General features: G+C 37.6%; 2 protein-coding genes across 2 annotated transcripts in view; both read left to right on the forward strand.

The window, feature by feature from the left end:
- The window catches only part of LOC149153561 (putative plastid-lipid-associated protein 13, chloroplastic), a 298,602-nt gene that overhangs the window by 143,989 nt on the left and 129,151 nt on the right, over positions 1-25,462 (forward strand). The window lies entirely within an intron of this gene.
- LOC149153562 (uncharacterized) lies at positions 6,253-17,076 on the forward strand. Its single transcript, XM_089439328.1, has 5 exons — positions 6,253-6,356; positions 6,459-6,511; positions 13,269-13,410; positions 13,539-13,809; positions 16,969-17,076. Exons 1-5 carry the CDS (start codon positions 6,253-6,255, stop codon positions 17,074-17,076), a joined length of 678 nt encoding a protein of 225 aa, XP_089295454.1.

The following is a 25,462-nucleotide window of genomic DNA, read 5'->3' on the forward strand; positions in this document are numbered from 1 at the left end:
ACTGACTCTCTAATTTATAGATAAATCCTCCAAATGGAAAAATAATGGCTTGTTTCTTTGATCCTTGTTAAAATAGTCTTGGTCGTTGATAAAAACTTCAAGATCTTTTAATCTTGGCCCTTGATTTTTTATTTTAGAGGAATTTTTGAATTTATCATTTAATTCCATTTTAATTAGCTCAAAATTAATTATTTTGAGCTCATTTCCTCAAAAAATTGACTTTTACTTAACCACAAGGTTGAAGGGTCTAATTTTTCTTGAAATATACAACATTCCCTTGGTGGAGGACCTTTAAAATTTGACTCTTCTATGACCCACGAAATTTTCCATTTGAAGAATTTATTTTTCTAAGACAATTTAATTTGACTCTAATTAATTAATTTTTTGGCTTAAGATTTAATTTTATTTTGCCAGAAAAATTAATTAATTTACTCCTGAGGGGTTTTAATTATTTTTCCAACCCTCCAATACATAAGATTTTTCATTTACAAGACTCAAAGGGTGAATACACATTTGGCTTAGACCCTCAAGACACATAACCCATATGCGACACACTATGATCTAGTAAACTGTGTAGTTTGTAATAAAATAATTAAGCTAATTGGCTTTAATTTTTCCCAAACCACTTTTACATCAGACTCGACTAAAAACGCTAGGACTCACCTAAGAATTCAACATACATTTCACCCTAGCTTTGGGGTTTAAGCTGGAGGGAAAAAACGCTTCTGATTAGTCGTGTCTAGAAACATAGGTAATCAACAAGGCTAAAAAACCTCTTAGGATGGAATTCATCATCAAATTATAGGCTTACCTAGGTTGTTGCATAGACTTAAGGTTTTACTAAGATCTTTTACATTACATAATTTGCAGAATGGGATAACAATAACACATAGACTGCTGATATGTGATCCGATCGTTGTTGAAAAAGTGGGTACTTTTGCTTCCCTGGAACTTTGACAATTTGAGTGCAAAAGGACCCAATGGACACATGTGGACCCGGATGGGAAACAGATGAATGGGGCTAAAATGAGTGGAAGGGGAGTGATGTAGGTGGTATCGGAAAGTAGGACCACACAACCAAAATCGGGATTTCCCATGTAGTGCCAACCCTAAAGTCAATGGTTAGTAAAGGAGATCCTACGGGACTAGGATACAAGGGTAACAATGAAATCGGGTAGTGGAGACAAGAGTTCAAACCTAACCCACTCTTTCCGCCATATCCCCGCACCAATCTATTCCCAAAAGTGTCCATGACAAGTAAGGAAAAATATGTTGGAAATAATACTGAGAGGGGGGGGGGTGAATCAGTATTATCAAGTTCTTTTAATAAATCTTCCTTATTTATACTTTGAACTATTTTTGCATGTCAGTACCATAAAATAATGAGCATGAACAAGAAAAATAGATAGTCACACCAAAGAACGCCAGATATAAAGTGGAAACCCAATGTGGGTGAAAACCACCTGCTGCAATATGTCTCTATCTTCTTTCAAATTAGAAACTCCTTTTACAATGGTTTTGTACTGGTGCAGTCCTTTACCAGTACGCAGGCTACAACCTGCAGAGAGCTACAACTCTTTCTCGTTTTCCAGTCTCTCCTGGAAGGGAGCTACAACCCCCTACTTCTTTTCTTTCAAGGACCACTTTTCATAAATTTTCAAACTGGATCCATGAACATCAAATGATCATCAAGTACAAGTAAATCACCCAGTCAACTGCAGTAACCAGATCAATAGAACAGTAAACTAAACCCAGAACACCTTATCAACAGAGAAAAGTCAGTCAAATAAATGCCTTAAGACAGATACGCAATTTTTCTTTATCTGGCATGCGTTGCTATGCACTTCACCTTCTGCACCTCTGCGTATCCCCGCAGAGAGCCTTGAGCTGCACTGCGTATCTACGCACTGTTCCTTTAAACGCGTCGCGTACCTTCACTGTGCCCACGCACCCACTGCTTCTATCGCGCTGCGTACTACTACTGTGGCCACGCACTCTCAGATGCTATCGCGCCGCGTATCTACGCACATGCGGCTTCTGTAGTGTCGCGTACTTTCACTGTGCCTCCGCACCTGAAGCGTACCCACGCACTGCGCCTTCTTCTGCTCTGCGTACCCACGCACTGCGCCTTCTTCTACTATGCGTACCCACGCACTTGCACCGTTAATCACCTGCGTACCTCTGATTAGGGCCGAATTGGCAGTCCCCCAGTGTGCCACAGATAGTCAGATGCTCAGAGCTGATCATGCGCTCGAGAGATCACCCTTCATAGATTCGATTTCAACTTCACTTTTATATAGATCAAGCTTTTAAAACAATAACCCAATATTTCAGATCTTAAGATATTCAATTTGCAAAAGATACTTAGCCAAGTGATCTCCTTTGCTTTATATAGGCAAGCTCTTCCTAAAATCATGGATCAATACCATAGATAACCAATACAAGGGACCCAAAAACATGGGGCTCAATAATAATAATAATATAAAACAATACCACGGGCCAAGACCATAGAATCAAGAACGGCGGGCTAAATACCACGGGCCAAACATAGGAAACCCCACGTGAGCGCGCTTCTCTGCCTTGAAGTAAGTGAACTGGGGGTACGCACCTTCTGAACGGGTGACCTGCGTGTGTGGCCGCAGTCCCTTCACGGCGTAACTGCGGGTACGCACATTTTGAACTATTCTCCTGCGTACTTCTTAATTTCCAACATTTTGAGAGCCTGATCAGAGCATTGCCACTTGAGGGTGTTGCCATCAAGTACAACATCTGTATCATAGAGCCATACCAGAATCATAATGCCAACATCTCCAATGGGGACATTCTTCCCCTTCCTTTGCCCCCTACCTGCTGTCCTTGATTGAGCCATGAATACTGTAAAAAAAAAACAAAACATGCACAAATTTGTAAAAGAAATGCATATACAAACTGCTGTAATATAGATGCAAAAAAAATAGCGATGAAATGCACTTACCTGGTGCTTGAATCTCCTTGAAAGCACTCCAAACCCTTGGTTCCTTGCTCCAAACTTCTAAAAGCAAACCCACAACTCACTATTTGCAAAAGGAATGAGAGAAAATGGTAAAGAAAATTAGAAATGCGCCCTTTTTAATGGCCTGGGTGTTCCTTTTCACCGGATTCGAATCCGGTTTTTGTGACACGATGTGTCCTAACGGGACACGATCCGGATTCTATCGTGTCCCATTAGGACACGTCGTGTCACGAAAATCAGATTCAAATTAGGTTGAATCGAATCTGATTCGTAGGATTTAGACACTTGGGCAAAAATCAACGAATCCGGTTTCATAGCTAGTATCACTTATTACGATTCTCTGCAGGGTGTGGAATCTGGGTACAAGAAAGATGATGAGAAGATAGAAGTAGAGTTAAAAAACTTTGTTGACTGATGATATCTGATGGTACAAGTGTCCTCTCGATCATCCTTGGGCATGGATTCTTTCATATAATCATCAAATGCCATCCCATTGGTGAACAAGGTCCATTCTCACATCATGGCACAATTTGGACTTCATTAGGACTCCTCAAAGGCCCAACGATTCACTTTATTGATCATTCTACCCTCTTGAGAGGCTTATTATTATGTTATTGAGTTATCTTGGTGGGCTTGTCACCAAGGGATGTTATTATTGCACATTATTTTATTATTTGAGGCCGAATTAGGCCAAATTAAAACTAATTAGTGATTGTATAAATAGAAGTGAGGTGATTCATTTTCATCATCATCACTTGGATTGGATTAGTATGTCTTGAGAGAATTTCACACTTTTTGTTGGGTAAACTTTTTGGAACTTTCTTGATGCACTATGATGTTTGGATTTTCGCTATTGTCTTTGGAGGTTCTTTCTAATGTGAAGTTGATGAATGGATATACTCTCTCACATATAAGTCGAATTTTGATGCTATTCTTGTTATTTTACTGGTTACTGCATGTTATGGTTATCATTATTCTTGTATGGGTTAAAGTAAATGCGAAATTCTTCTGGGAACCTTGAATAAGTAATTTAATGCATGCATTGTACTTGAAGAGAGTGGGTGAATGTTCCTAGAGGCACCTAATAGGTTTTAAGCCTCAAAACTTCATCTCTTTGGCAAATTTGAAGTGTAAATCTCTAATTACCTAGTTGCTGCCCTTGAATAGGCTAGCGATGGTTAATTAGGGCTCCTTAGCTCTCGAAATTTCTCAATCTAGGTGTATCTTGACTCCATTAAGCCCCCTAAGCAAGGCACTGATCCTCGCATCCTCTTGGTGGTCAAATTCATCTTTCTTTTCTTCACCTCTCCCAATTCTAGGCCTAACCCTAGAAGGTCACCTAGGGCATCAAGTAAAATCTTTTGTAGCCATCCAAACACCTTGAAAATTGGTCCACTACTATGCTGGAGTTTGCTCAAGAGGTCCTCCAAATTTGAAGCAAATCTGATGGTGGAATCCCAAGATATCGCAAGCCCTAGCTCGAGGACCATTTCTCTCCCTAGGTTGATTTGGGTTAGTGTCCTCATTTGGATCATTGCATTCAAATTTCAAAAGAAAATTAGTCCTTTGATCCTTTCCTCTTCCCTAATTAGGTCAAGCCCCTTTGTGATTGATCAACTCCATACCCTTGACCTAGTTTGGGTCCACTTGGGTTCTTTGTGGTCCCGCAACTCTACAGCTCAAATTCGGCATGGATTACATAGAATCCTTTTCTCCACAAGGAACCTTAAGTCTAGGAAGCCTCTTGTCAAGGCGTATCCTCTAAACCTACGCTCAAGTACCCTCTTAGCCCTTCGTAGAGAGCCTATCACCTTGCCTCTCAAGCAAGTAGGCTATTCAATTGAGTCTCTCTTGTGAATAGGTTTTCGGAATCACCCTGTTGTCGCATAGATTGTCACGACAACGCTCAGATCGGGGGCTGTCACCCTGATCCCCAATCTCTCCGTTTAAGCCTGTCTCCTGCGGCTAAGGGGGGTAGACCCTATAAAATAATGGATGACCAACTGCGGACTAGTTGGGTTGGGAGACACAACAAGGCGATTTAGCACCTGATTGATTTTTGGAAATTAAAGTACCAGTGCCTTATGGAGTTAATGATTAAATGATTATTTATCAAAAGTTGCAGAAACATGAACTTTATAATTCCATGATTAACAATCATTTATAAGCAAAATATAAGATATTCAACAAATTCACAACGCCTTAAACGATAATCTAGCATTTAAATTTCTAAAGAATAAATGCTTTAAACAACCACAAAACTTAAATGCTGACCAGATTTCAAATAGTTAATCTCCAGATATAAACATTTAAAGACTTTAAAAAGAATTTCCAATTTTTAATTAGTCTTTTTTCAAAAAAAAATTAATTTTTTAAATATTTTTTTTATAATTTTATAATATATATATATATATTTAAATTTTAAGAATAAAATAAAACAAAACTAAAGTCTGAATAAATAAAATCTAAATCTAAATTTAAATCTAACACCTTATCATATATACATAAAAGGAAAATTTATAAAATCTAAATTCTAAAAAAACTCAAATCTAAAACTTAAAAAAGAAACTTTTTTATGCCCTTTTTTTATTTATTTTATTTTTTGATTTTATGAATATAAAGCTAAACTAAACTAATTCTAAAACTAAAAGAAATGAAAAGAGAAATCAAAATAAAGCTAACACCTAAACTATCTATCTATATATATATATATATATAACAAAAAATAAATAAAGTCTCAATATAAAATTAAAATCTAACACTTAATCATATCAAACATATAACAAAACAAAATACGCTAACTAAAAAAATCAAATGCCAATGTTATTAATCCTAAATCCTAAAGCCAAATAAAATTAAAACAAAATATGAAAAACTTTTTATGATTTTTTTTTTGAAAATCAAAATGAAACAAAAAAAAATCTAACCCCCTTTTTTTTAAAATTATTTTATTATTTTTTAGATTTTATGACTTGTTCAAAATAAAACAAAATGAAAATTAAATCTAATTCTAGAACTAAAGCCTAAGTTAAATTCATAAACTAAATATATATATATATATATATATATATATATATAAAACCTAATTAAGACAAATAAAATGAAAATCGAAATATATCCAAACCCAAAACTAAAAAGAACTAACGCATATACAATGAAGTCGAATGTTTTGCTGCTGCAGGTACGGCGTTTGGAGCAGAGAAGTTTGATGGCAGCTACAGAAATCTGAGCGATGGTGAAACGATAAGCTGCAGAAATGAATGGCTGAGCAGATTGCAAGGGCTTGGACAGCAGCGGCAGTGAGCAGATGCGTTATGACGGAGAGGGCGATTGCAGAATGGCAGAGAGATGCTACAGTTTGCAGGTGAGCGAATGAGGCCGTTGGGAAGGGAACTGCGTTTTTTTAATATATATATATATATATATTTTGAGTTGTGTTTGTAATTGCAGGTGTAGTCGACGGCAGGGGAAAGGAAAGCCACGGGGAGGAGCAGCTGCAGGCGGAGAAAAAGACTGCGTGTAGTGTAAAAACGTGAGAGATGCGTAGAAGCTGGAATGGCCAGCGTAACAAAATAAAAATGAATTCATGCAGAGGAGAGTATGGCCTGTGCAGCTGAGCGATTGAAGATTGTGGAAATGTAGATTTGCCTCCAAAAAAAATTCAAAATGCCCTTGTAACACAATGAAACCCTGAGCAATAGCAAAGATCTGATCAAACCCTCGGAAATCTTCAGAAAACCCTGCAACCTGCAATGGCAAAAACAGAAAACCCAGAAGTAAAATGTGCCAAAAACAAAACTGAAAACCCTAAATCAGCTAAATAATTACAATATTTACAGATTAACGACTCTTAAGCAGCCAAATTTGTCAATAATCACAGTAATATTATCAGAATTTAATTTTAATGTGAGATACTTCAGAAAACCCTGCATGCATTCATAAAAAAAATTCAGATGATAAGCCCGGGATTAAAAACTAGCTGGGCTCTTGCAGAAAACACAATCCGGGAGTTGGCTGGTTCAGCCGAGAACTTCCCCTAACGCCCGGTAAACTCAAAACTAAGATTTCCTGCACAGCTTAAAATCAACCATTAACATAGAGGGAAAAAACAATAGTGAAATCCAGATCAAATGGAGATACCTGCCATTATTTTTCAGAATCTAAACTATCATTCAAACCCAGAGATCAGACAAGATACCTGTGCCTGAATCAATCTTCATCAAGCTATATCAATGGTTGAAAATAAAATTATGCAGAAAAATAAAACAATCTTATAGCATTTCTAGAAGAGTAACACCAGCAAGATTTTTAACCCCAAAGTCTTTCTTTATTGCACAAAAAATGACTACAAGAGAGCTTTCTTTAGCACCAGACTCTCAGATCAAATCTGATCTCAAATGACCACTAGCACCCTATTTAAAGAAAAAATTCCCAACGGCTAATTCGAGTGATCCATGTCAAACTAATTTCGACCGTCGATGAGGATCAAGATTTCTTTTAATCTCATTTGTCGAATTTTTAAATGCATTTTAATATATTAAACAATTAAAATTCTGCATTTATTTACTCAAAAATTTGACTTATTATTATTTTATTTTATTTTTCAAATTTTTATTTATTTTTTAAATTTTAATTTATTTTATTTTTATTATTATTTTTTTAAATTTTATTTTTTAGTTATTTTTAATATGATTTTTTAATTTTTATTTTTGGATCCTCGAACTTAGCCTTTGGAAAAATCACCTAGGACCTAGGACTTAAGACTTATGAGGGGATTAAAGCATTTTCTAACCCTCAAGACACTTTACATCATGACTTTTACAATTTTACATCTCAAGGGGAAAAGCCATTTGACATAGACCCTCATGGACCACCCAGTTCTGCGACCAAATATAATCTAACAGATCAACGCACCAGGATTCCCCTAAGATTCTAATGACAAAATTCATTCCGACTTTGGGGTTAGGTTGAAGGAAAACTCTGCCGATCATGGATCGGTGAGATAAAAAACCTTCCGGAACGTAGATTATCACTAGAAAATTAGGTCCACCTAGGCAATTTACAGACATGACTCAGTTCTGCTAAGATTATTTACAATTCACACATGCAGACTGGGTTTACAACATAATATGATCAAGCTGTCGATGACTGTCGAATGGCACGGACACGTCAATCAAGTGTTATCCCTTTTGCGAAAAAAGGGGGTGTACTGCTATGGGAAGTTGACACGTAGTGGTCAATACACCCCATGTCTTATCATTGATCCATCTATTCTTGTGATTCCTCTCATATTGGGACTCCTCCCATTGGTGAAAGTTCGTAAAGAGCAGGGAGCTTTAGTTGAGGTGACAATGGGCTATCGTTCCATTGTTTCCCCTTGACCTAGTATTTTCTCTATAAGATCCTCTCCTACGACCCTTACTAGTTTGATTGGTAACAATACCATCAAAGGAACATATTAGACATGTCAAATATAAAGGTGCTCTTCGACAAGAGTCATATCTATTGAATCAATACAAATGCAAGGAACAATATTATGAAGTAAGGAACTAGTACCATCACCAAGCAAGTTTATTGCAAAGGCATGAAGATAACCAATAGATGGGCCATCCACGAATATTATATGATGGCACCAAGGAGTGTGTCACCATTATCCATCTAAGCATCAAGTTTAACCATCAAGAGAAAACTATGCATAAAGACAAGCCACTGAATCAATGTGTAACATCCCATTGAACACCTTGTTGAAGTAAGAGGATCCACAATCATCAACATGCTCAGCCAAAATCCACTAACTCCAAGCAAATAGGTGTACACTTCAGGGCTATTAGCATCTAAATGTGTGACCTTGAAAATTGTGTCATGTTATGAAAATCACAAATTTACCTCTTATGCAATATGAGGGGTGACAAGGAGGAATGCTGGGAATTCCTAAGGAGGGAATTGTGTTGTAGATGACATGGACACTCTTTGATTGCTTGCATGGATGATTGTACTCGACTTACACTAGCTTGGTTTGAGGGAGTGATCATGTAGGTGGAGTGGGCTCAGAGGATGCACACAACTTAGGAGATGCATTTGAGCCTTGGAGCTCTCAAAGGAGGAGCGTTGGACCTTCCTTGGGGAGCATTCACATCTTATAGGTTTGCTTGTTGCTCTCATCACCTTCGAGCCTTACATGTGCCCTTTTGGTGTGTAGCACTTCACACATAGATTGACTTGCCATAGACGGGTTGCTTGCAAGGGTTTAGGGCCATTTTATATTGTTGGCCTCCTTTACGTCTCATATAAATAGGGGAAGGAGAGAGCCTTTTCATTCGTTATTCATTCATCATTATTGTTCGTTCTTGATGCTAATGTCTCTCTGTTTGTACTCTTCATTGTTTCATCTCTCACTGTTTTGGAGTGCGAGGGTTCTTGGAGAAGTTCAAGGTTTCTCTAGCGTTAGGGTTTTACCTTAAGTGGGCAAAGAACCTAGGGTTTGTGATAAACTATAGAAAAGCTTGATTTAAGAGGTGGATAGGAGACATCTTGGACACTTGTAAGAGACAAGTGTTGAAGCCAAGGAGAATTTGACGATGTTGATGCTAGCTAATCTAAGTCATTGCGTTCGTGTTTGTGTTAAAGTTAGACGACTTTGAAATTTGAATAAAATTTGACACTTAAAAATTTTAGCAATAAAGTTCGATATTAAATTTGACATACTAGAAATTTGCAAATATAATAATAATAATAATCAGTGTTGATAATATCGCCGAGATATCGGCGATATTCGAAAATATTGCGATATTTTTGGCGAGCCGAAATATCGCGATATTTTAGGGTTTCGAAAATATCGCGCGATTTCTGAAATATCGCCGATATTTCGGAAAATATCGCGCGACGATGGAAAAAATCGCCCGGTGACAGGCAAAACTTTCCGCGCGGCCTATAAAAATCCGTTTTTGGTTTTTTTCATGTCATTTTATTTTTCTGAGCGCTGGAGAAGGAATGTGGTTGCTGCCAAGGAGGGTTTGAACGTTCCATAGCCATTATTGCCAATTTGCCACCAACAACGAAGATTTCTCTAAGTTGCAAGTGCCAAGAACAGTGAGACAATCTCATTCTTCCCTACAATCATTTTGCTTGATTTTTGTTTTCCATTTCAAAATGCAAGGGTTTTAAATTTATCATCATAGTGTGTAGGAGAGAGATGCATTGAAACTCTTTGCAAAACATAGTGATTCATAGTGATTAATTTTATAGATTCATTAATAAGTGCTGGCATACGTAGTGATGAAGAATCTCCACCCCAAAACTCTACTTTGTCAGTCAGATTGGGCTGCACATTCAACTGATATGGTGCTTGCAAAACACTAAGTTTCTCAATCCCAAGTTTTGTTTTCTTGCTTGCAACTAGTGGCCGGTGCTCAATATCAAGCACATCTTCTATACAAGCACAATAAATTTATAAAATTTCACATAAAACTTGCAAGCATAGGAAAGTTGATGGGGCTTCCTATCAATTGAGAATCTGAGATGACTCTAGCATCATACCATGCCTGCCAAAGAGGAGTCACATGAACATTATTTTGAATATAAGATAGCAAATCATTAAGCAAGAAAGTGGAATCTGTTGCCAAATAATACTGCACTGCTATTTGTAACTTTTAACTTTTAAGTTTGCCTCCTTATCCCTCTCTCTTCCTCACTGTTTCACTTGCAACTTCGAGAAACATTGTTTACAACTTTACAGTGGTATAATACATCTAAACAGTGGCCAGAAAGCTAATTAACAATCACCATAATATATTGAGAAATCATTTGCATTCATTTGTTAGTCAGTGAGTCACTGTTTAGCATTTTTTTCATAAATTTTTAGGATTGACATGCTAGTTTCAATGTTTAATATGAATGATTTGGATCTCTGGTAATAAGTTAACAATGGTAAAATTTGGCTTCTAAAGTCTCTATAAATTAATGAAGAAATAAATCTAATTCATAAGGAACCTTGTCTGAAAGACTGGTGTCATACAAGTGAATTTTGGAAGACTATTTGTTGAATACCGAGCTCTGATAATGCACCTACAACAGTGGTATAATTACGTAACAGTGATATAATAAGTAATATACAGTCACCTCATTTCCTTGGCATATCATTTGCATTGTTAGGCTCTTTCATTGCTTGGCATCTTTGGTTAAAGTGGCAATTATTGCATGATACAAGCTCACTGCCCTCTTAAGTCTGCTCTTTTTTTCATGCCCATTGCAAAATTGCAAATTTGCAAATAATGTAGCAAAAAAAGTTAAAACTGTTTTGTAAAATGATGTGGTTATTTGTAATTTTGTATTACTTATTAAGTTACTAATTCCAATTTTTTTTGGTGCCCTAGGTTTCCTTTTGAGTTAGCCCACTACAAAATACAAATATGCCAAAAACCTTGGACCCATTTTGGGAGTATGGGAGCCCTGATGGTGGGACAAATCGTGCATATCTTACATGCAAATTGTGTGGGACCAAGATGACAGGTGGGATTACACGACTGAAATACCATCTTGCTAGACTTAGTGGACATGATGTTGGGGTTTGTACAGTTTCTAGTCCGGAGCTTATACAAAAAGCTCTTGAGGCAATTGAAGAAAAGGACAAAAAGAAGGAAGAGGCGGAAAGAAACAAAGCTGAACGTGCAGGTAGATCTTTCGGGATATCTTCTCCTGATTTTGGTGTTGAGGGTAGTGGGCCTAGTGGCCCTAGTGGGAGGGGCTCCACAACTGGCACATCATCACGTGCTACTGCTAGTGTGAATGCGAGGTCATCATTTTTTGTTCCACGAACAGGAGCTGGAGCACAACCTGGCATAAAATCGCTTGTTAAAAAGAAGGAGAAGCAAGAAGCAGATAGAGTCATGGGGAGGTGTATTTTCTAGAGCGACTTACCTCTGAGCGTCACCAAAACCAATCCATTTTGGCAGCCAATGTGTGATGCTATTGCTGTTGTGGGCCCAGGGTACAAAAGTGCCACATATGAGGAGTTGCGGGGGCCAATTCTTCAAGCAGAAAAACATGACATCAACTCTAGATTGGCGGAGTTGAAAAAGACATGGGAAGTTACTGGATGCACAGTGATGTCTGATGGTTGGACAGATAGGAAGGGTAGGACCCTTCTAAATTTCTTGGTACATTGTTCTAAAGGTACCATGTTTATTAAATCGTTGGATGCATCAGAACATATCAAAGATGCAGCAACGATATGTGAGTTGTTAGATGGGTTCATTCAGGAGATTGGTGTGCAGAATGTGGTGCAAGTCATAACAGACAATGCAGCTAATTATGTGTCTGTCGGCAGGATGCTTATGGAGAGGCATCCCACATTGTTCTGGACTCCATGTGCAGCGCATTGTCTCGATTTGTTGCTTGAGGATATGGGGAAACTCTCCTTCATCAAGGAGGCGGTTGATATGGCTAGGAGCATCCCCAAGTTTATTTATAACCATGCTTTTGTTCTTAGCCTTATGAGGAGGTTCACTAGAAACAAGGAGTTGCGGCGTCCTGCCATCACACGTTTTGCCACAACCTTTATTACTCTTCAGTCTTTGCTTCGATGTCAGTTCGAGTTGAAGCAAATGTTTGTGTCTGATGATTGGCGTAATTGTAGATACAACAGGAGACCTGATGGGAAAGCCATTGCAAAAATGGTGTACTCTGAGACATTTTGGCATGGAGTAGAAGAAGCATGTGCAGTTAGCGAACCTATAGTAAAGGTTCTTAGATTGGTGGATGGAGAGAAGCCTGCAATGCCTTATTTGTATGAGGGCATGGATAGGGCCAAGGAGGCCATTCGTTCCTATTATGTAGACAAGGGTTCTGCTAGCCTTGATAGGCAGATGATGTTATGGGATGTGATCGATAGTTGGTGGACAGGGATGCTTCATCGACCCATTGATGCAACAACACTCTTCCTCAACCCCGCATTTTCATACAAATTCAACTTTGATTTTGATGGCGAGGTGATGGAAGGGCTCCATTCCTGTATTCAGAGGATAGTACCTGATCCTGAGCTTCGTAGCAAAATCAATCGCGAGATACAGTCTTATCGGGATTGTGTTGGCCTATTTGGCTTTGATGATGCTATTAGGGAAATGACCCTCTTCATGCCACGCAAGTGACAAATCATCACTCATTAGAAATTAGAATTTTCAATTTAGAATTTCCTTACTTATAAATTTATAATTCTATTTTTTTAAAATTTAATTATGTTTTAAGTTTTTGAATTTTTTATTTCATTATTTTGTTGTAGATATTTGGTGGCGAAGCTATGGTGCAAGGGCACCAAATTTGCAAAAATTGGCCATACGAATCTTGAGTCAAACATGTAGCTCTTCAGGGTGTGAGCGCAATTGGAGTGTATTTGAGAAAATACACGTCAAAAAGCGCAACAGGTATAACTTTGAGCTCAAGCCTTCAGTTGAGCAATTACACTTATTGTAATTTTTAATTTTTAATTTATGACCTTCAAGTGTCAATAGTCAAGAGTCAAGACTCATTACTATTTTTGACACTCTTATAGGTTGGAGTTCGCACGCCTCAACGATTTGGTGTATGTGCATTACAACATCCGACTTCGAGTGAGGCAAATAGAATCACCAATGGATCCAGATGCCATTTCCTTAGACAATATTGATGTATTGTCTCCGTGGAGGGTGGAGTCTGAGGAGCCCATATTGGAGGAGTCACCTTCATGGTTAGAGCCAGTGGCAGATGATCCATTAGAGCAGGGGCAACAAGAGGAGGACTCGGAGTCAGAGGAGCAGCAGCACTTAGAGGAGCAGGAGGACACTGTGGGAGCATCAGCATCAACACCATCTGCTATAGATATAGGAGAGCATAGCTCCATACCTAGCACTCATTATTTGACATTAGGTGCAGAGGCAGGGTCAGGGCCTCTACTACTAGGGGCAGGTCTGGCAAACAACCCATCATGTTTTCCCGTAAAAGGGGGAGAGGGTAGTAGATAGATAGCTGCTAGTTTTATTTGTTATGCTACATATAATTCATGATGATGAGATACTTTTATATATGTGATGTTATTTTGTATTAGTTCTCCACATTTGAGTCCTTGAATGGACAATTATCAGGGATCAGCAGGATTTGGTATCGCCTTTGATATATCATTTCTATTTGACATCATATATATCAGTGTTTTCTTCATATTTATGTGCCAATGTGTTTATTTCATGTTGTTATTGCTTTATATGTTTAAAAATCTGAAAAAAAATGAATATATTATGCATTTTTTATGCTTGCCGATATTTGCCGATATTTTCGCCGATAAGATATTTTCTGGACCCTCGCCGATATTTTCCCGATACCGATATTATCAACACTGATAATAATAATAGAATAAAAATTTGAAGTTTTAAACACATATGGTAGGGTGAAAAGCACATATATACAGTACAATCTATATGCTTCAGTTACTTGACTCTAATTACACTGCATTTCCTTGCAAACTCATAGTCAAATAGTAATCCCACTTTCAGTGACGCGTTGGCAGTTGTTTCACTCTTATACAAACATGTTTATTGTAATTCCATTAATTCTTGGAGTTTTCTTTGCCTAAAGTTCTGCATAATTGTCAAGCTTTTGGCACAAATGGTAACTTGCAATCAATTTTCTTGAGAAACATCCACCTATTGTTCCAACCGCGAAAACACCTTGATTTAAAAAAACCGCCAAAACAACCTGATTAAAAAAACTGCCAAAACAACCTCAACTCAAACCCAAATTTAATCAAATGAAGGGCGGTTTTTTTAATTTTGTTCAAGTTCGTGATTGTGTTTCGGTTCGAATTTTGTTTGAAATCGAGTCCGCCTTCATGTTTGGCAAACAAAATCGAACAAATTCGAATTGCTTTTAAGTTCGACGAACTTTGAATCTGAAGGATTTTGTTCGCCGAACACGGTGACTTAGGCTGAAATATTGTTCACTGATTGTCGCTGTAAATTAATATTTTAGGTCAACCCTAAGGTTGAAATTGTACAGGGATTAGATTCGGGAAGCCTTGTGGGGTGAAATTTCTGAATTTGCATTAATCACCTTAGAATGAAATTTCAACACATTGGGCTACAAGCTAGAATTGAATTTGGAGTGTTTTTTTCCCTAGGAAGGTTCTCTAGTTCAAAACTTTGTTTGCCTGTGTAAATGTTTATGTATGTTTGCGTAATAGTTGGAACTTGGGACTGTTGAGAAATCTAGGGCATGGATAGTTAAAAGATTTCTCTACTTGATAATTGCTTGTGATATACTTTTATTTCTTAGCTTATAGTCTTTTCTTCGTTATGTTATTATTGTGTAATTTTCATCAAGGCAATTGCCAATATGCACAATAAAAGACAAGTGACGCAGTATGTAGGCTTATGAGTCAGGGCCAAAACCTCTCACCTCTTGAGAGGAAAACCCGATCAAAATTCTTCTTCTAGATCTTGAATTGATGAGTACCAAGACCATGACAAAGACCCTTGACTCTAGTATCCTCATTACATAAAATCATAATTACACGTCATTATGAAGACCGAACCTTGTTACACTTTTCAACAGGGACCCTTTTGATTTATGTTTATTCAAATAGTTAAAAGTAATGGTTGATGCAATATTGATCAACTTTTCATGCACTTTTTCTACATAATTTTTCAACTTGTCAGGGAGACACCCTTATTATGCATGACGTTTTCTTGATGCACATTTTCCTTTGTTAAAATTGGCAACTAGGGCCAAATTCCACTTTGGGCAGCTCCTTTGAAGAAGATAATTGTGGCATTGAATTCCTCCTTTCGAGAGGACCAAAATCGACCTAAAGAACACTAAATTGGGATAAGGAAAAATATATTTTTGGAAGTAAGCCCTCACATGGGTAATTTATCAAGATTGGCTTGGGGTAAATTATCAAGTTGAACCCCTATCCATTTTGTATAAATAGATATGTCCTCCTCCCTCATTACACACAACAAAAAGGACTTCGTTATGTCTGAGACAGGTGAGATTTTGGAGGAGCACAAAGGACTACTTGTTTTTGGGTTTCTTTTCTACAACATGGCTGAGATTTTCTGATGGACAGCCGCAGGAATTAAGGGAAATTTTGGGCTGTGTGTTTGGGTCTATTTGTTATTACAGGACCACATTCAAGTACAGTATAGGAGGTCGAGTTTATGCATACTCTTTGGATGAAATTCTCCCCATTTGTGTTATCGTACTTCAGGTCAGCTGCTTCAGGAAACTCCACAGTTCTTCTCTTTCCTAAATCAGGAAACCAAGTAGCTTATCGTGGATCCAGATTAGCCCTAAGGGCCAACGAAGGGAAGCTCCTTATATGCCAAGGGTTAGCCGCATTGGAATGGAGGTGTTTTGGGTTGATTGAGTGAGACAGCAACATACAGTAAGCAGCCCTAACTAGACCATGAGTAACTTCTGTTGACAATGTGTTGGAGTTGCAGCTATTGAGCCACTTTCTTGTCTAAGGTTGGACTTTCAAATTAGCAAGTCATTTTGACTTTGATCTATTGTACTCTCTCTCTGTTGAACATTTGATATTAATAATAAGAAGATTTGATCAAGGGTTTTCCCCATCTTGGGGTTTTTCCCTGGCTTGTGCCATATTATTGTGTCCTCTTGTCTTGGCTTGTCTTTGTCATTTATTGCATATGTTCTTTCTTCAGTTACTGTCAATATAATAATGATTCATGTGATTGCTAATGGATTAATAAATGGGCTAATATGGAATATTGAAGCAACTGTCCTAAGCAAAGAACATGTTAACCTAAAAATTAACATGGTATCAGAGCTAAGGTGAGGACAAGCCCAAGCAAGAGAGAAAGCAATCACTAAGAAATACTGACAAGTCTCCATGGCTTCCTTCCTCCTCAAAGATCAGACAACATTGAATTATGAAGGTTTCTAATTTCTGGGTTATATGGATTTGCTGGAATTTCTGTTTATTGCAGGCAAAAGAGCGAGATTTGAAAGTTGAAGGAACAACTAATCCGGCCCTCATTAGGGAATCTCTTTTCAGAAGCTCTAAGGGTTGCAGTTCTGTGGATATCTTGTTTTGAAAGTTTTTTTAAATCCAGCGAAGTAAAGCGAACAAAGTTCCTTCTATAAATTAATTACTCCAAAAGACTTGGAATATCAAGATATCCATGAGGATACAAATACTATATATTAAATGTGTGAAATAAGAATGAATGATTTACAAATGAGAACGAGAGGTTTGCTTATATACCATGCAAGTGTCTTTTCATGAAGAGTCATGTTTCAATTAGACATGCGTCTTCAACCTAATTACTACTTAACTAATAATTAATTATGATTATTATCATTTACATTATATTTGTATTATTTATATATTTTATTCGTTACATTGCCTCCTTCCCCAAAAAGCTTTGTCCTCAAAGCTTGTCGATGAAAAAAAACTTGATCTCTTTTTCGGCTTCGAATGTATTTCTCTCTCGGAATAGTCAGCCTCGTCGATACAAGTTGATATGATTTTCTTAGTGACAAACAAAAATGTCACACTGAGAAGGGATCAGACCATCCCAGATTAATCTTTTGTATAGTATTCTGATCACTGGAATTTTGTAACGACTTGTTAGCATAAGACTGGATTGATTTTACGTCATTATTCTCTGGAACATCAGTTTGTTGTTTCTGGTCTAAATGGTACCGATACGTAGCATGGTTGATTGGTCTACTCTCGTGATTCGGATGTCGATATGGAGTTTTTAGATTTTCTTTTGGCGAAGATGTTATTGAATTGGTTATGGAACATTCACTTGGGATGTCCATTGGCTGAACTGCAACATCTAAGTGTGTCGTTTCTTTAACTAACTTGTCTTCTTGAGTTGTCATATTCACTTGATCGGTATTTGTTGTTTTGTCATCAACTTGAATCCCTACATATGATGCTTCTTTCTCGATAAGTTGTTGTACTTTGTTTTCTAATGACTTCTTATCCTTCTTAAGTTTCTTAATTTGCGACAGTAATTTTTCACTATGGTTTTTAAATCGAAAAACTTCTTCATTTTTGTCAACATTGATTTTGTCAATTCCTTTTTGCTTGTTTTGTAATACCTTTTTACCTTCTTGAGACATTACTTTTGAAATATCTGAGATATCTTCTGGTGTTACTGAATTTGGTTTTAGTGTAAAATCTTGGAGCGTTATTTTCTTCTTCTTGTAAGAAAATGTTAAAAACTTCTTCTTTGTATTTAGAATAAAGGAACCTAGAGTTTCCATCCAAGGTAAACCCAAAATAATGTCACCTTGATTGTTCCATAGGGTCTGAACTGAGAATTGTGATACAAATGTATAATCTTCAATGTTTAACTGTAAATTGGCTATGTCATATATTTTATTGCGAAAAAGGTCTAATTTTAATTTTTTAGTTGCATTTGACTCTGGAATTACTAGTTGGTTTGCGATTTTAGGTGTTATATAATTTGCATCTTTTGCCGGAGAAATAGAAATAATAACATCTTTTCCTGCGAGAGTTCCTTTAATGTTAAATAACGCTTTACCGTCTCTGGGTACGGTTTCTGGGAATCTTATGGCCTTCATTTTTGTATTAGACTCCATTTTTGCTTCTTGAATATTAAATATTTTTTAAATTACTCTTATTTATTTATTATTATTATTATTTTTTTTTATATTTTCCAAATATTCTCCTTCAATGTGGATTGTTAAAACTTGAATACCCTTTTATTTAAAAAAAATACTCCTTTATATTGTTGCCCTCTATATATGTATGTATTTCTTTATATTAAGACCCCTTTTCAAAATAACTTTATTATCTTATAATAATAATAGTTTCACTTCTTTTTTTTTTAATAATAAATTGGTCCCTTTTTTTAATATACTTAATTACTTCCTTGATAAATTTTTAATGTCACCCCACTTAATAAATATAAAGGTCACGTCTTTTCATATGACACGCTCACGATGTTAAAATACCATGGGCTATTACCATGGGTTGTTTTTAAAACCTCCGTTAAAATGTTTTCCACGTAAAAAGTAAATTGTTTTTTGTTTTTTTTTTTTAACTTTTTAAAATACAATGGGCAATTACCATGGTTTTTTTTAAAACCACGGGCTTCTCCACGTAAAAAGTTTTAAATATACTTGGTATGAGATTTTGTATCCGTTTTGTTTTTTCTTTTACTTTTTTTCTTCATGTTTTTCTAATTTGTTTACTTATATTTTTTTTGGTTAGTTTTTTTTTTTTTTTTAATGGTCAAAGGCCTAGAAAAACAGAGAAAAGGAGAAACTGCCAAATTCTGAGCAAAATGCTTCAATTGTACGGCAACAAGGTTGACGAATTTCGATAACCAAGGACCTGGATCGGAGAACAAGCTCTGTGCACCGGTTAAGTAACCTAGAGGACCGAGTTGCTCTGATACCAAATGAAGCGAACAAAGTTCCTTCTATATATTAATTACTCCAAAAGACTTGGAATATCAAGATATCTATGAGGATACAAATACTATATATTAAATGTGTGAAATAAGAATGAATGATTTACAAATGAGAACGAGAGGCTTGCTTATATACCACGCAAGTGTCTTTTTATGAAGAGTCATGTCTCAATTAGACATGCTTCTTCAACCTAATTACTACTTAACTAATAATTAATTATGATTATTATCATTTACATTATATTTATATTATTTATATATTTTATTCGTTACACAAAGAAAGAACAGGGTTTAGGACACTGTTTTTGAAGCCCAATAAGACAAGCGAAGAGCTGAAAGATCAAGGACTGTGGTGCACCATGTATGTGGAATTGTTTGGCCTTATTTAAGAGGTTATCTCTACATTTGCATTCTGAAAAATTTGGTCCTGTGTATCATGCTATTCTTTGCAGTCATCACTATGGAGAAATTGTTAAATTCTGAGATGCGTACCAACAGTCAAAATATTTACTTTCAAGTAGCACTTCTGATCCATAGATCCTTGCGTGAGCATTAAGCAGTCCTACTCTTATATATGTATACTTGTCTGCAGCCCTAAGTGAAGTCGACCTATTGCAATAATGAAAAAGGCGATTCATTGTCACACTAGGTTCTATTGAGTTTCAGAGCCGCTTCACATTACAACTGTCGTTGTTGAGTAAGGTCTGCAGAAGTCTTGCCACAGTTTTGGGAAACATGAATCTTTGACCTCAATGGCACTCTTTTGCCATATTTGTAACATTTTCATCCAGATGACAAGATCGGTGTTGTGATACTTCGGTGAATCTGTGAAAAGCCTGGCATCTTCTGCAGCAATAGTATCATCAGTCAACAAGGCCTTTTTGTCATTACCTCAAGAGCATTGTGCTAACAAGAACTTTGGAACCTCGGCATCGAACAAATCTGCAGCTAGAGAAGGCTATCTCTGTGGCAGCTCTCCGATCTGTTAAAGGCATGATTCAACCCTTAAATTGGGTTGTCAAACATGGCAGACATACATACATGGTGTGGTGACATGGCAGACATGCATAGATGATCTACATGGCCGACACATATACTTAATCTTTTGTGATGATATCTATCCGATGTTCTTAAATCCCCTAACATTCATTCGACTGATCCGTGGCTAAAGCAAGTATTTGGAACTTACTTCTTGAGGCTAATCCAAGAATGTAAGTCTGTTCGGTGATGCCCTATCAAGCCTCAAGAATGTAAGTCTGATCGGTGATGCCCTATCAAGATGGATACATCTGTGGATAATTTTTTGAAGCATAATTCTGAGGATTTTGAGATACTGTGAGGAACCTTGATTTCACAGGGCATGTTTCAAGGAACATCAATCCCATCTGTTCATAAGGGTTTTGTGCCCCAAATTCACAAGTCCGTAAAACTTCAGAAGATAATGGCAAGAAATAAGTTCTTAAGCTTAATGGTTGGCTGGAGCAATTGTTGTTTGGCTTGAATGCTTAAATAGTTTAAGGGTACCTGTTAGGCATCTGTGGTTTCTCTCCTGTGTGAAGTCAACCTTGTACAATAGTTAACTGATCTGGCATCTATACAGGTCTCTGACTGAATAAAGGTAAGAGGTCTTCAAGGTCAAGGATCAATTTCAACAATTTAGGCAGAAGTTTCAGTTCTGAAAGTTAAAGGCTCATCACTTCCATCTAAATAGAGCAAGCATCTATGGAGCTCATCCTCAAGTATTTCTAGTCACAACAGCACTTCAACTCACATAAGGTATGACTTCTGCATGAGGAAGGAATGGCATCATATTTACAGGCAGACCTATATCGGCATCATCATACACACATACATACAGTCAGCATTAGAAAAAGGTAATTGGTATGTGTCTGGCATCCTTGCAAGTCATTGAAATTCTGATCTAAGTTGGATCAAGTCATGACCTTGGACATTTACCTCTCTGTTGAACTTCTAGCCCCTCTTCAAAATCCTCATCATACAAATAAAGTCTAGAAAAGAAGAGGCACAGTTCTCCTATTATTCTAGGCATCTCTAAAGAAAAAGGAGTCGAGTCTTCTATGTGTAAAGGAGACCTTGGACGTTAGTAAAAGCTTATCGCCTTGCTTTTCAGTGTTTGGACAGTAGCTCGAAAGGATTAATACATCTGTTCATTCTACCGAGATAAATGATGATAATTTATGTTTCTGTTTGAGATCCATGACTTGCACAATTGACATAAACAAGCTCAATATTAGTTGAGCCATCTTGTGGAAACCTTCAGTTTTACAGTAGCTTCAGGCATCAAGAAATGAAAGCTTCTGAAAGCATCTGATTCTAGTAACAGATCTAATCCTCCTTCTGTTTTGAAAAGAAAAATTGGAACTCCTATACAGTGATAGGAAACTTCAGTAGCAGAGCAGAAACTTTGTTGAAGGCAGGTCTCTAGGATAAGATCTTGAATCTTTCAAGGAGGAATAGTCTTCCTGGAAGTATGGAAACCTGAAGCTACCAGTCAAGGATAGAACCCTGTCCAGTAAAGATTCTTGGTTACTTCATCGTTATATATGGCATCAGTCCTGCTATGTGTGGCTCTACCCTATGTATGGCTTCTCAGCATATACAACTCAGCATCTTTTATGGTCTCTTTTCAGTCCTGCATTATGTATAATATCATTACAGTTCAATAGCCATGATGATATGTTGTAACGATTGATGATCTTGTTCACAATCGAAGTTGTGAACAAGACAGATGTAAATTTTGATAGCTTATCTTTTGAAAGGTTATTTACTATAAAGAAGCTACAGGGATCTGCCAGTAAAAGAATTTGCAGCACCTTTTGGCTTTGATAAAAGGTGCAGCTCACCTGAAGCTTTTATTCTTGAAGAACAGCTAGAAGAAGAAGTGCATGGCACTCTGGAACAAGTTCTCTGTATCAGTCCTTATCAACATGAAAAATAGAGGTACCCGGAAGAAAGTGCATGTCAGATTCTATGCCTTGACAAGCACGATAAGCAGAAGACCCTGAGTTCGATATCCTAGTTGCATTAAGTTAGAATCTTATGAAGAATGGTTCTATAGGTATGAATACCCGAATGAGAAAGACTCCTCCTCATCATGGATTGGGTAATTTGATGCGTTGGTAGTTGTCATCTAGCAATGAAGGATCATACAATTGTGTTGAGATAATCTCATGGGAAGATTTCTTCTTCTTGGTTGAAGAAGGACCATAATCCACCTAAAGCAAGACTTCAGAGGGAGGTATAAAATCCCTGATGACTTTGCTTGTCCGATTTTTGATGGAAGCAAGTCATGACAACTGAGTTTAATGACTCTGATGAACTGCATATAAGTTGCATAATTATGATTGGATAATTCTAGCACATGGACCAAAGGATTAATAGCAGGTTGCAAATGGCTTGATGGTTATGAGCAAGCTTACTTTCCCAATATTCAGAGGGAGATATGATGTTTATTGATAATGCCTGTCCATCAGATAATGATCCTCTCATTTATCATTATAAGAGGAAGCTGATCTTCCTTCAAGGAGAAGTTGGGAGTCATGCAAAGACCCTACTATGAGGGCCCCGATTGAACTCTGAGCTTTGGGAGCTCCTAGAGCTCCTGGGGACTTGGGGTACTTATTGAAGATATGAGCGACCATAGAGTGAGTGGTTCACCTTCCCCTATAGGTATGCTACATACATGGTGAGTGGTTCACCTTCCCCTATAGGTATGCTACATACAGGGTGAGTGGTTCACCTTCCCCTGTCATATGATATACGACACATAGGGTGAGTGGTTCACCCTCCCCTATGATGGATGAGTGTGCATAGGATGAGTGGTTCACCTTCTCCTATGGCATATGAGTAGGATGAGTGGTTCACCTTCTCCTGCAGATACCCTAGTGAGAGATCCATATAGGCATTTGCTTGTTGTCACACGTGGACATGTTAGGGGGATGTGGTTCATCCTTTCCCCACATGTAGGATGCTCATTCCCTACAATTGATGGTTGACATGTCGGTGGGACGTGGTTCATCCTTTCCCCACGTGTAGGATCCTTCCTACAATTGTTGGTTGGCATGCATGTAGGATGTGGTTCATCCTATCCCTACTCTCAGTGGTTTGCATGTGTGTAGGATGTGGTTTATCCTTTCCCTACGATGGTTGTGGGCCGTGGCATTTGATTGTAGGATGTGGTTCATGCTTTCCCTACATGTGGTTGTGAGCAGGGTGTGATTTATTCTTTCTCTACTGTTTCCCCAACATCGTCCTATCCATGTTGTCTAGGACACATGGGAAGTACCTCTCATCTGGCCAATGAGTTGGGACAAGTGGATAGGGACCATAGCACTACAGATGGACGCATCGTGTGCTATGGTACTCTCTATGTCTTGAATGCATGATGTTCAACAAAACTTGATCACTTGGGATCAAGTCTGATTATGGTTTTACACTTGTTTATATGGAATGACTTTTTTCAGTGGAGAGTGGTAAGGTCTTGTGACTCATTCTCATGAATTTTTTATTCTCTATATCAGTGTTCAACAGAGATGATATGGGATGTGAATATGGATCGTGATGACAGGATGGCATGGATTGGCAGGTGGAATTCTCCCTAGTTGAGAGGGAGTGTTAAAATTGGAAACTAGGGGCAAATTCCACTTTGGTCAACTCCTTTGAAGAAGATAATTGTGGCCTTGAATTCCTCTTTTCGAGAGGAACCAAAATTGACCTAAAGATCACTAAATTTGGATAAGGAAAAATATAGTTTTGGAAGTAAACCCTCACATGGGTAATTTATCAAGGTCCGCTTGGGGTAAATTATCAAGTTGAACCCCTCTCCATTCTATATAAATAGAGATGTCGTCCTCCCTCATTAGACACAACAAAAAGGACTTCATTATGTCTGAGTTAGCTGAGCTTTTGGAGGAGGACGAAGGACTAGTTTTTGGGTTTCTCTTCTACAACAGGGTTTCTGATGAACAACCGCAGGAATTAAGGGAAATTCTGGACTATGTGTTTGGGTCTATTTATTATTACAGGACCACATTCAAGTACAGTATAGGTAGCCAAGTTTATGCATACTCATTGGATGAAATTCTCCCCATTTGTGTCATCGTACTTTAGATCAGCTGCTTCAGGAAAGGGCGCAGTTGTGCTCTTGCCTAAATCAAGAAACCGAGCAGCTTATCTTCGATTCAGATTAGCCCTAAGGGCTATCGAAGGGAAACTCCTTCTATGCCAGGGTTATCCACATTGGAAGGGAGGTGTTTTGAGTTGATTGAGTGAGACAACAACATACAGTAAGAAACCCTAACGAGACCAAGAGTTACTTTCGTTGACAATGTGTTGGAGTGGCAGCTAGTGGGCCACCATCTTGTCTAAGGTTGTACTGTAATGTTCCTGATCCGAACTTAAACAAGAACGCAACAGCTTACAGATATATTCATAAACATAGAGATGCAATAGAAAAACACTTCATTGCATTAATAGAAAAATTCTGAACTATCCTTACAAACAGAATGGAAATAAGATAGCTCGGGTGATGGTAGCTTATCTCTGAGAAGAGATGTGGCGGATACATGCCTCTGAATTGTGTTACAATGAGGCTCAAAGGCCTATTTATTATTGGAAAACATGAGAAAACCCTAAACAACCAAAACCCTAACTCTAAGAGATGTAACACCAAGAGTTTGTGGGCTTTGTTGGGGTTAGTTTGGCAGCCAATTTCCCAGGATCGTAACTTGATCATATTATCTCCATTTGGCCTGTACGATACCTTGTTGGAAAGGTCTCGCCGAGTACTACAGGTTTCGCAGGCCCTTGCCTAAGTCCATGGGCCTGCCACGAACCCCAGAAAAACGTTGTTTAGGGGGTTAAAACTGCTCCGAAAGTTCAGGACCTGAAAAACTGCTAAAAATAGTAAATGTTGAAATGAACAAAGAAACAGATGAAACTGACTCGGGGGTTGTCAGGTCAATTTACTAAGTAAACTAATGCAGGGGTTTTACTTGTCAATCCGAGT

This window comes from Pinus tabuliformis, chromosome 9 (genome assembly GCF_031772625.1).
Source record: "Pinus tabuliformis cultivar Carrire ecotype Pingquan chromosome 9, CPIR1, whole genome shotgun sequence".
In the NCBI taxonomy this organism is placed as follows: Eukaryota; Viridiplantae; Streptophyta; class Pinopsida; order Pinales; family Pinaceae; genus Pinus; species Pinus tabuliformis.

What these genes read in the sequence shown, in the direction of transcription:
- LOC149153562 (XM_089439328.1), top strand. Translation starts at nt 6,253, where the DNA reads ATGGCTGAGCAGATTGCAAGGGCTTGGACAGCAGCGGCAGTGAGCAGA. An exon ending in AGAGATGCTACAGTTTGCAG is followed by an intron (nt 6,357 to 6,458) that starts GTGAGCGAATGA and finishes AGTCGACGGCAG; the next exon opens with GGGAAAGGAAAGCCACGGGG. An exon ending in TAGAGGAGCAGGAGGACACT is followed by an intron (nt 13,810 to 16,968) that starts GTGGGAGCATCA and finishes TGTTTATTGCAG; the next exon opens with GCAAAAGAGCGAGATTTGAA.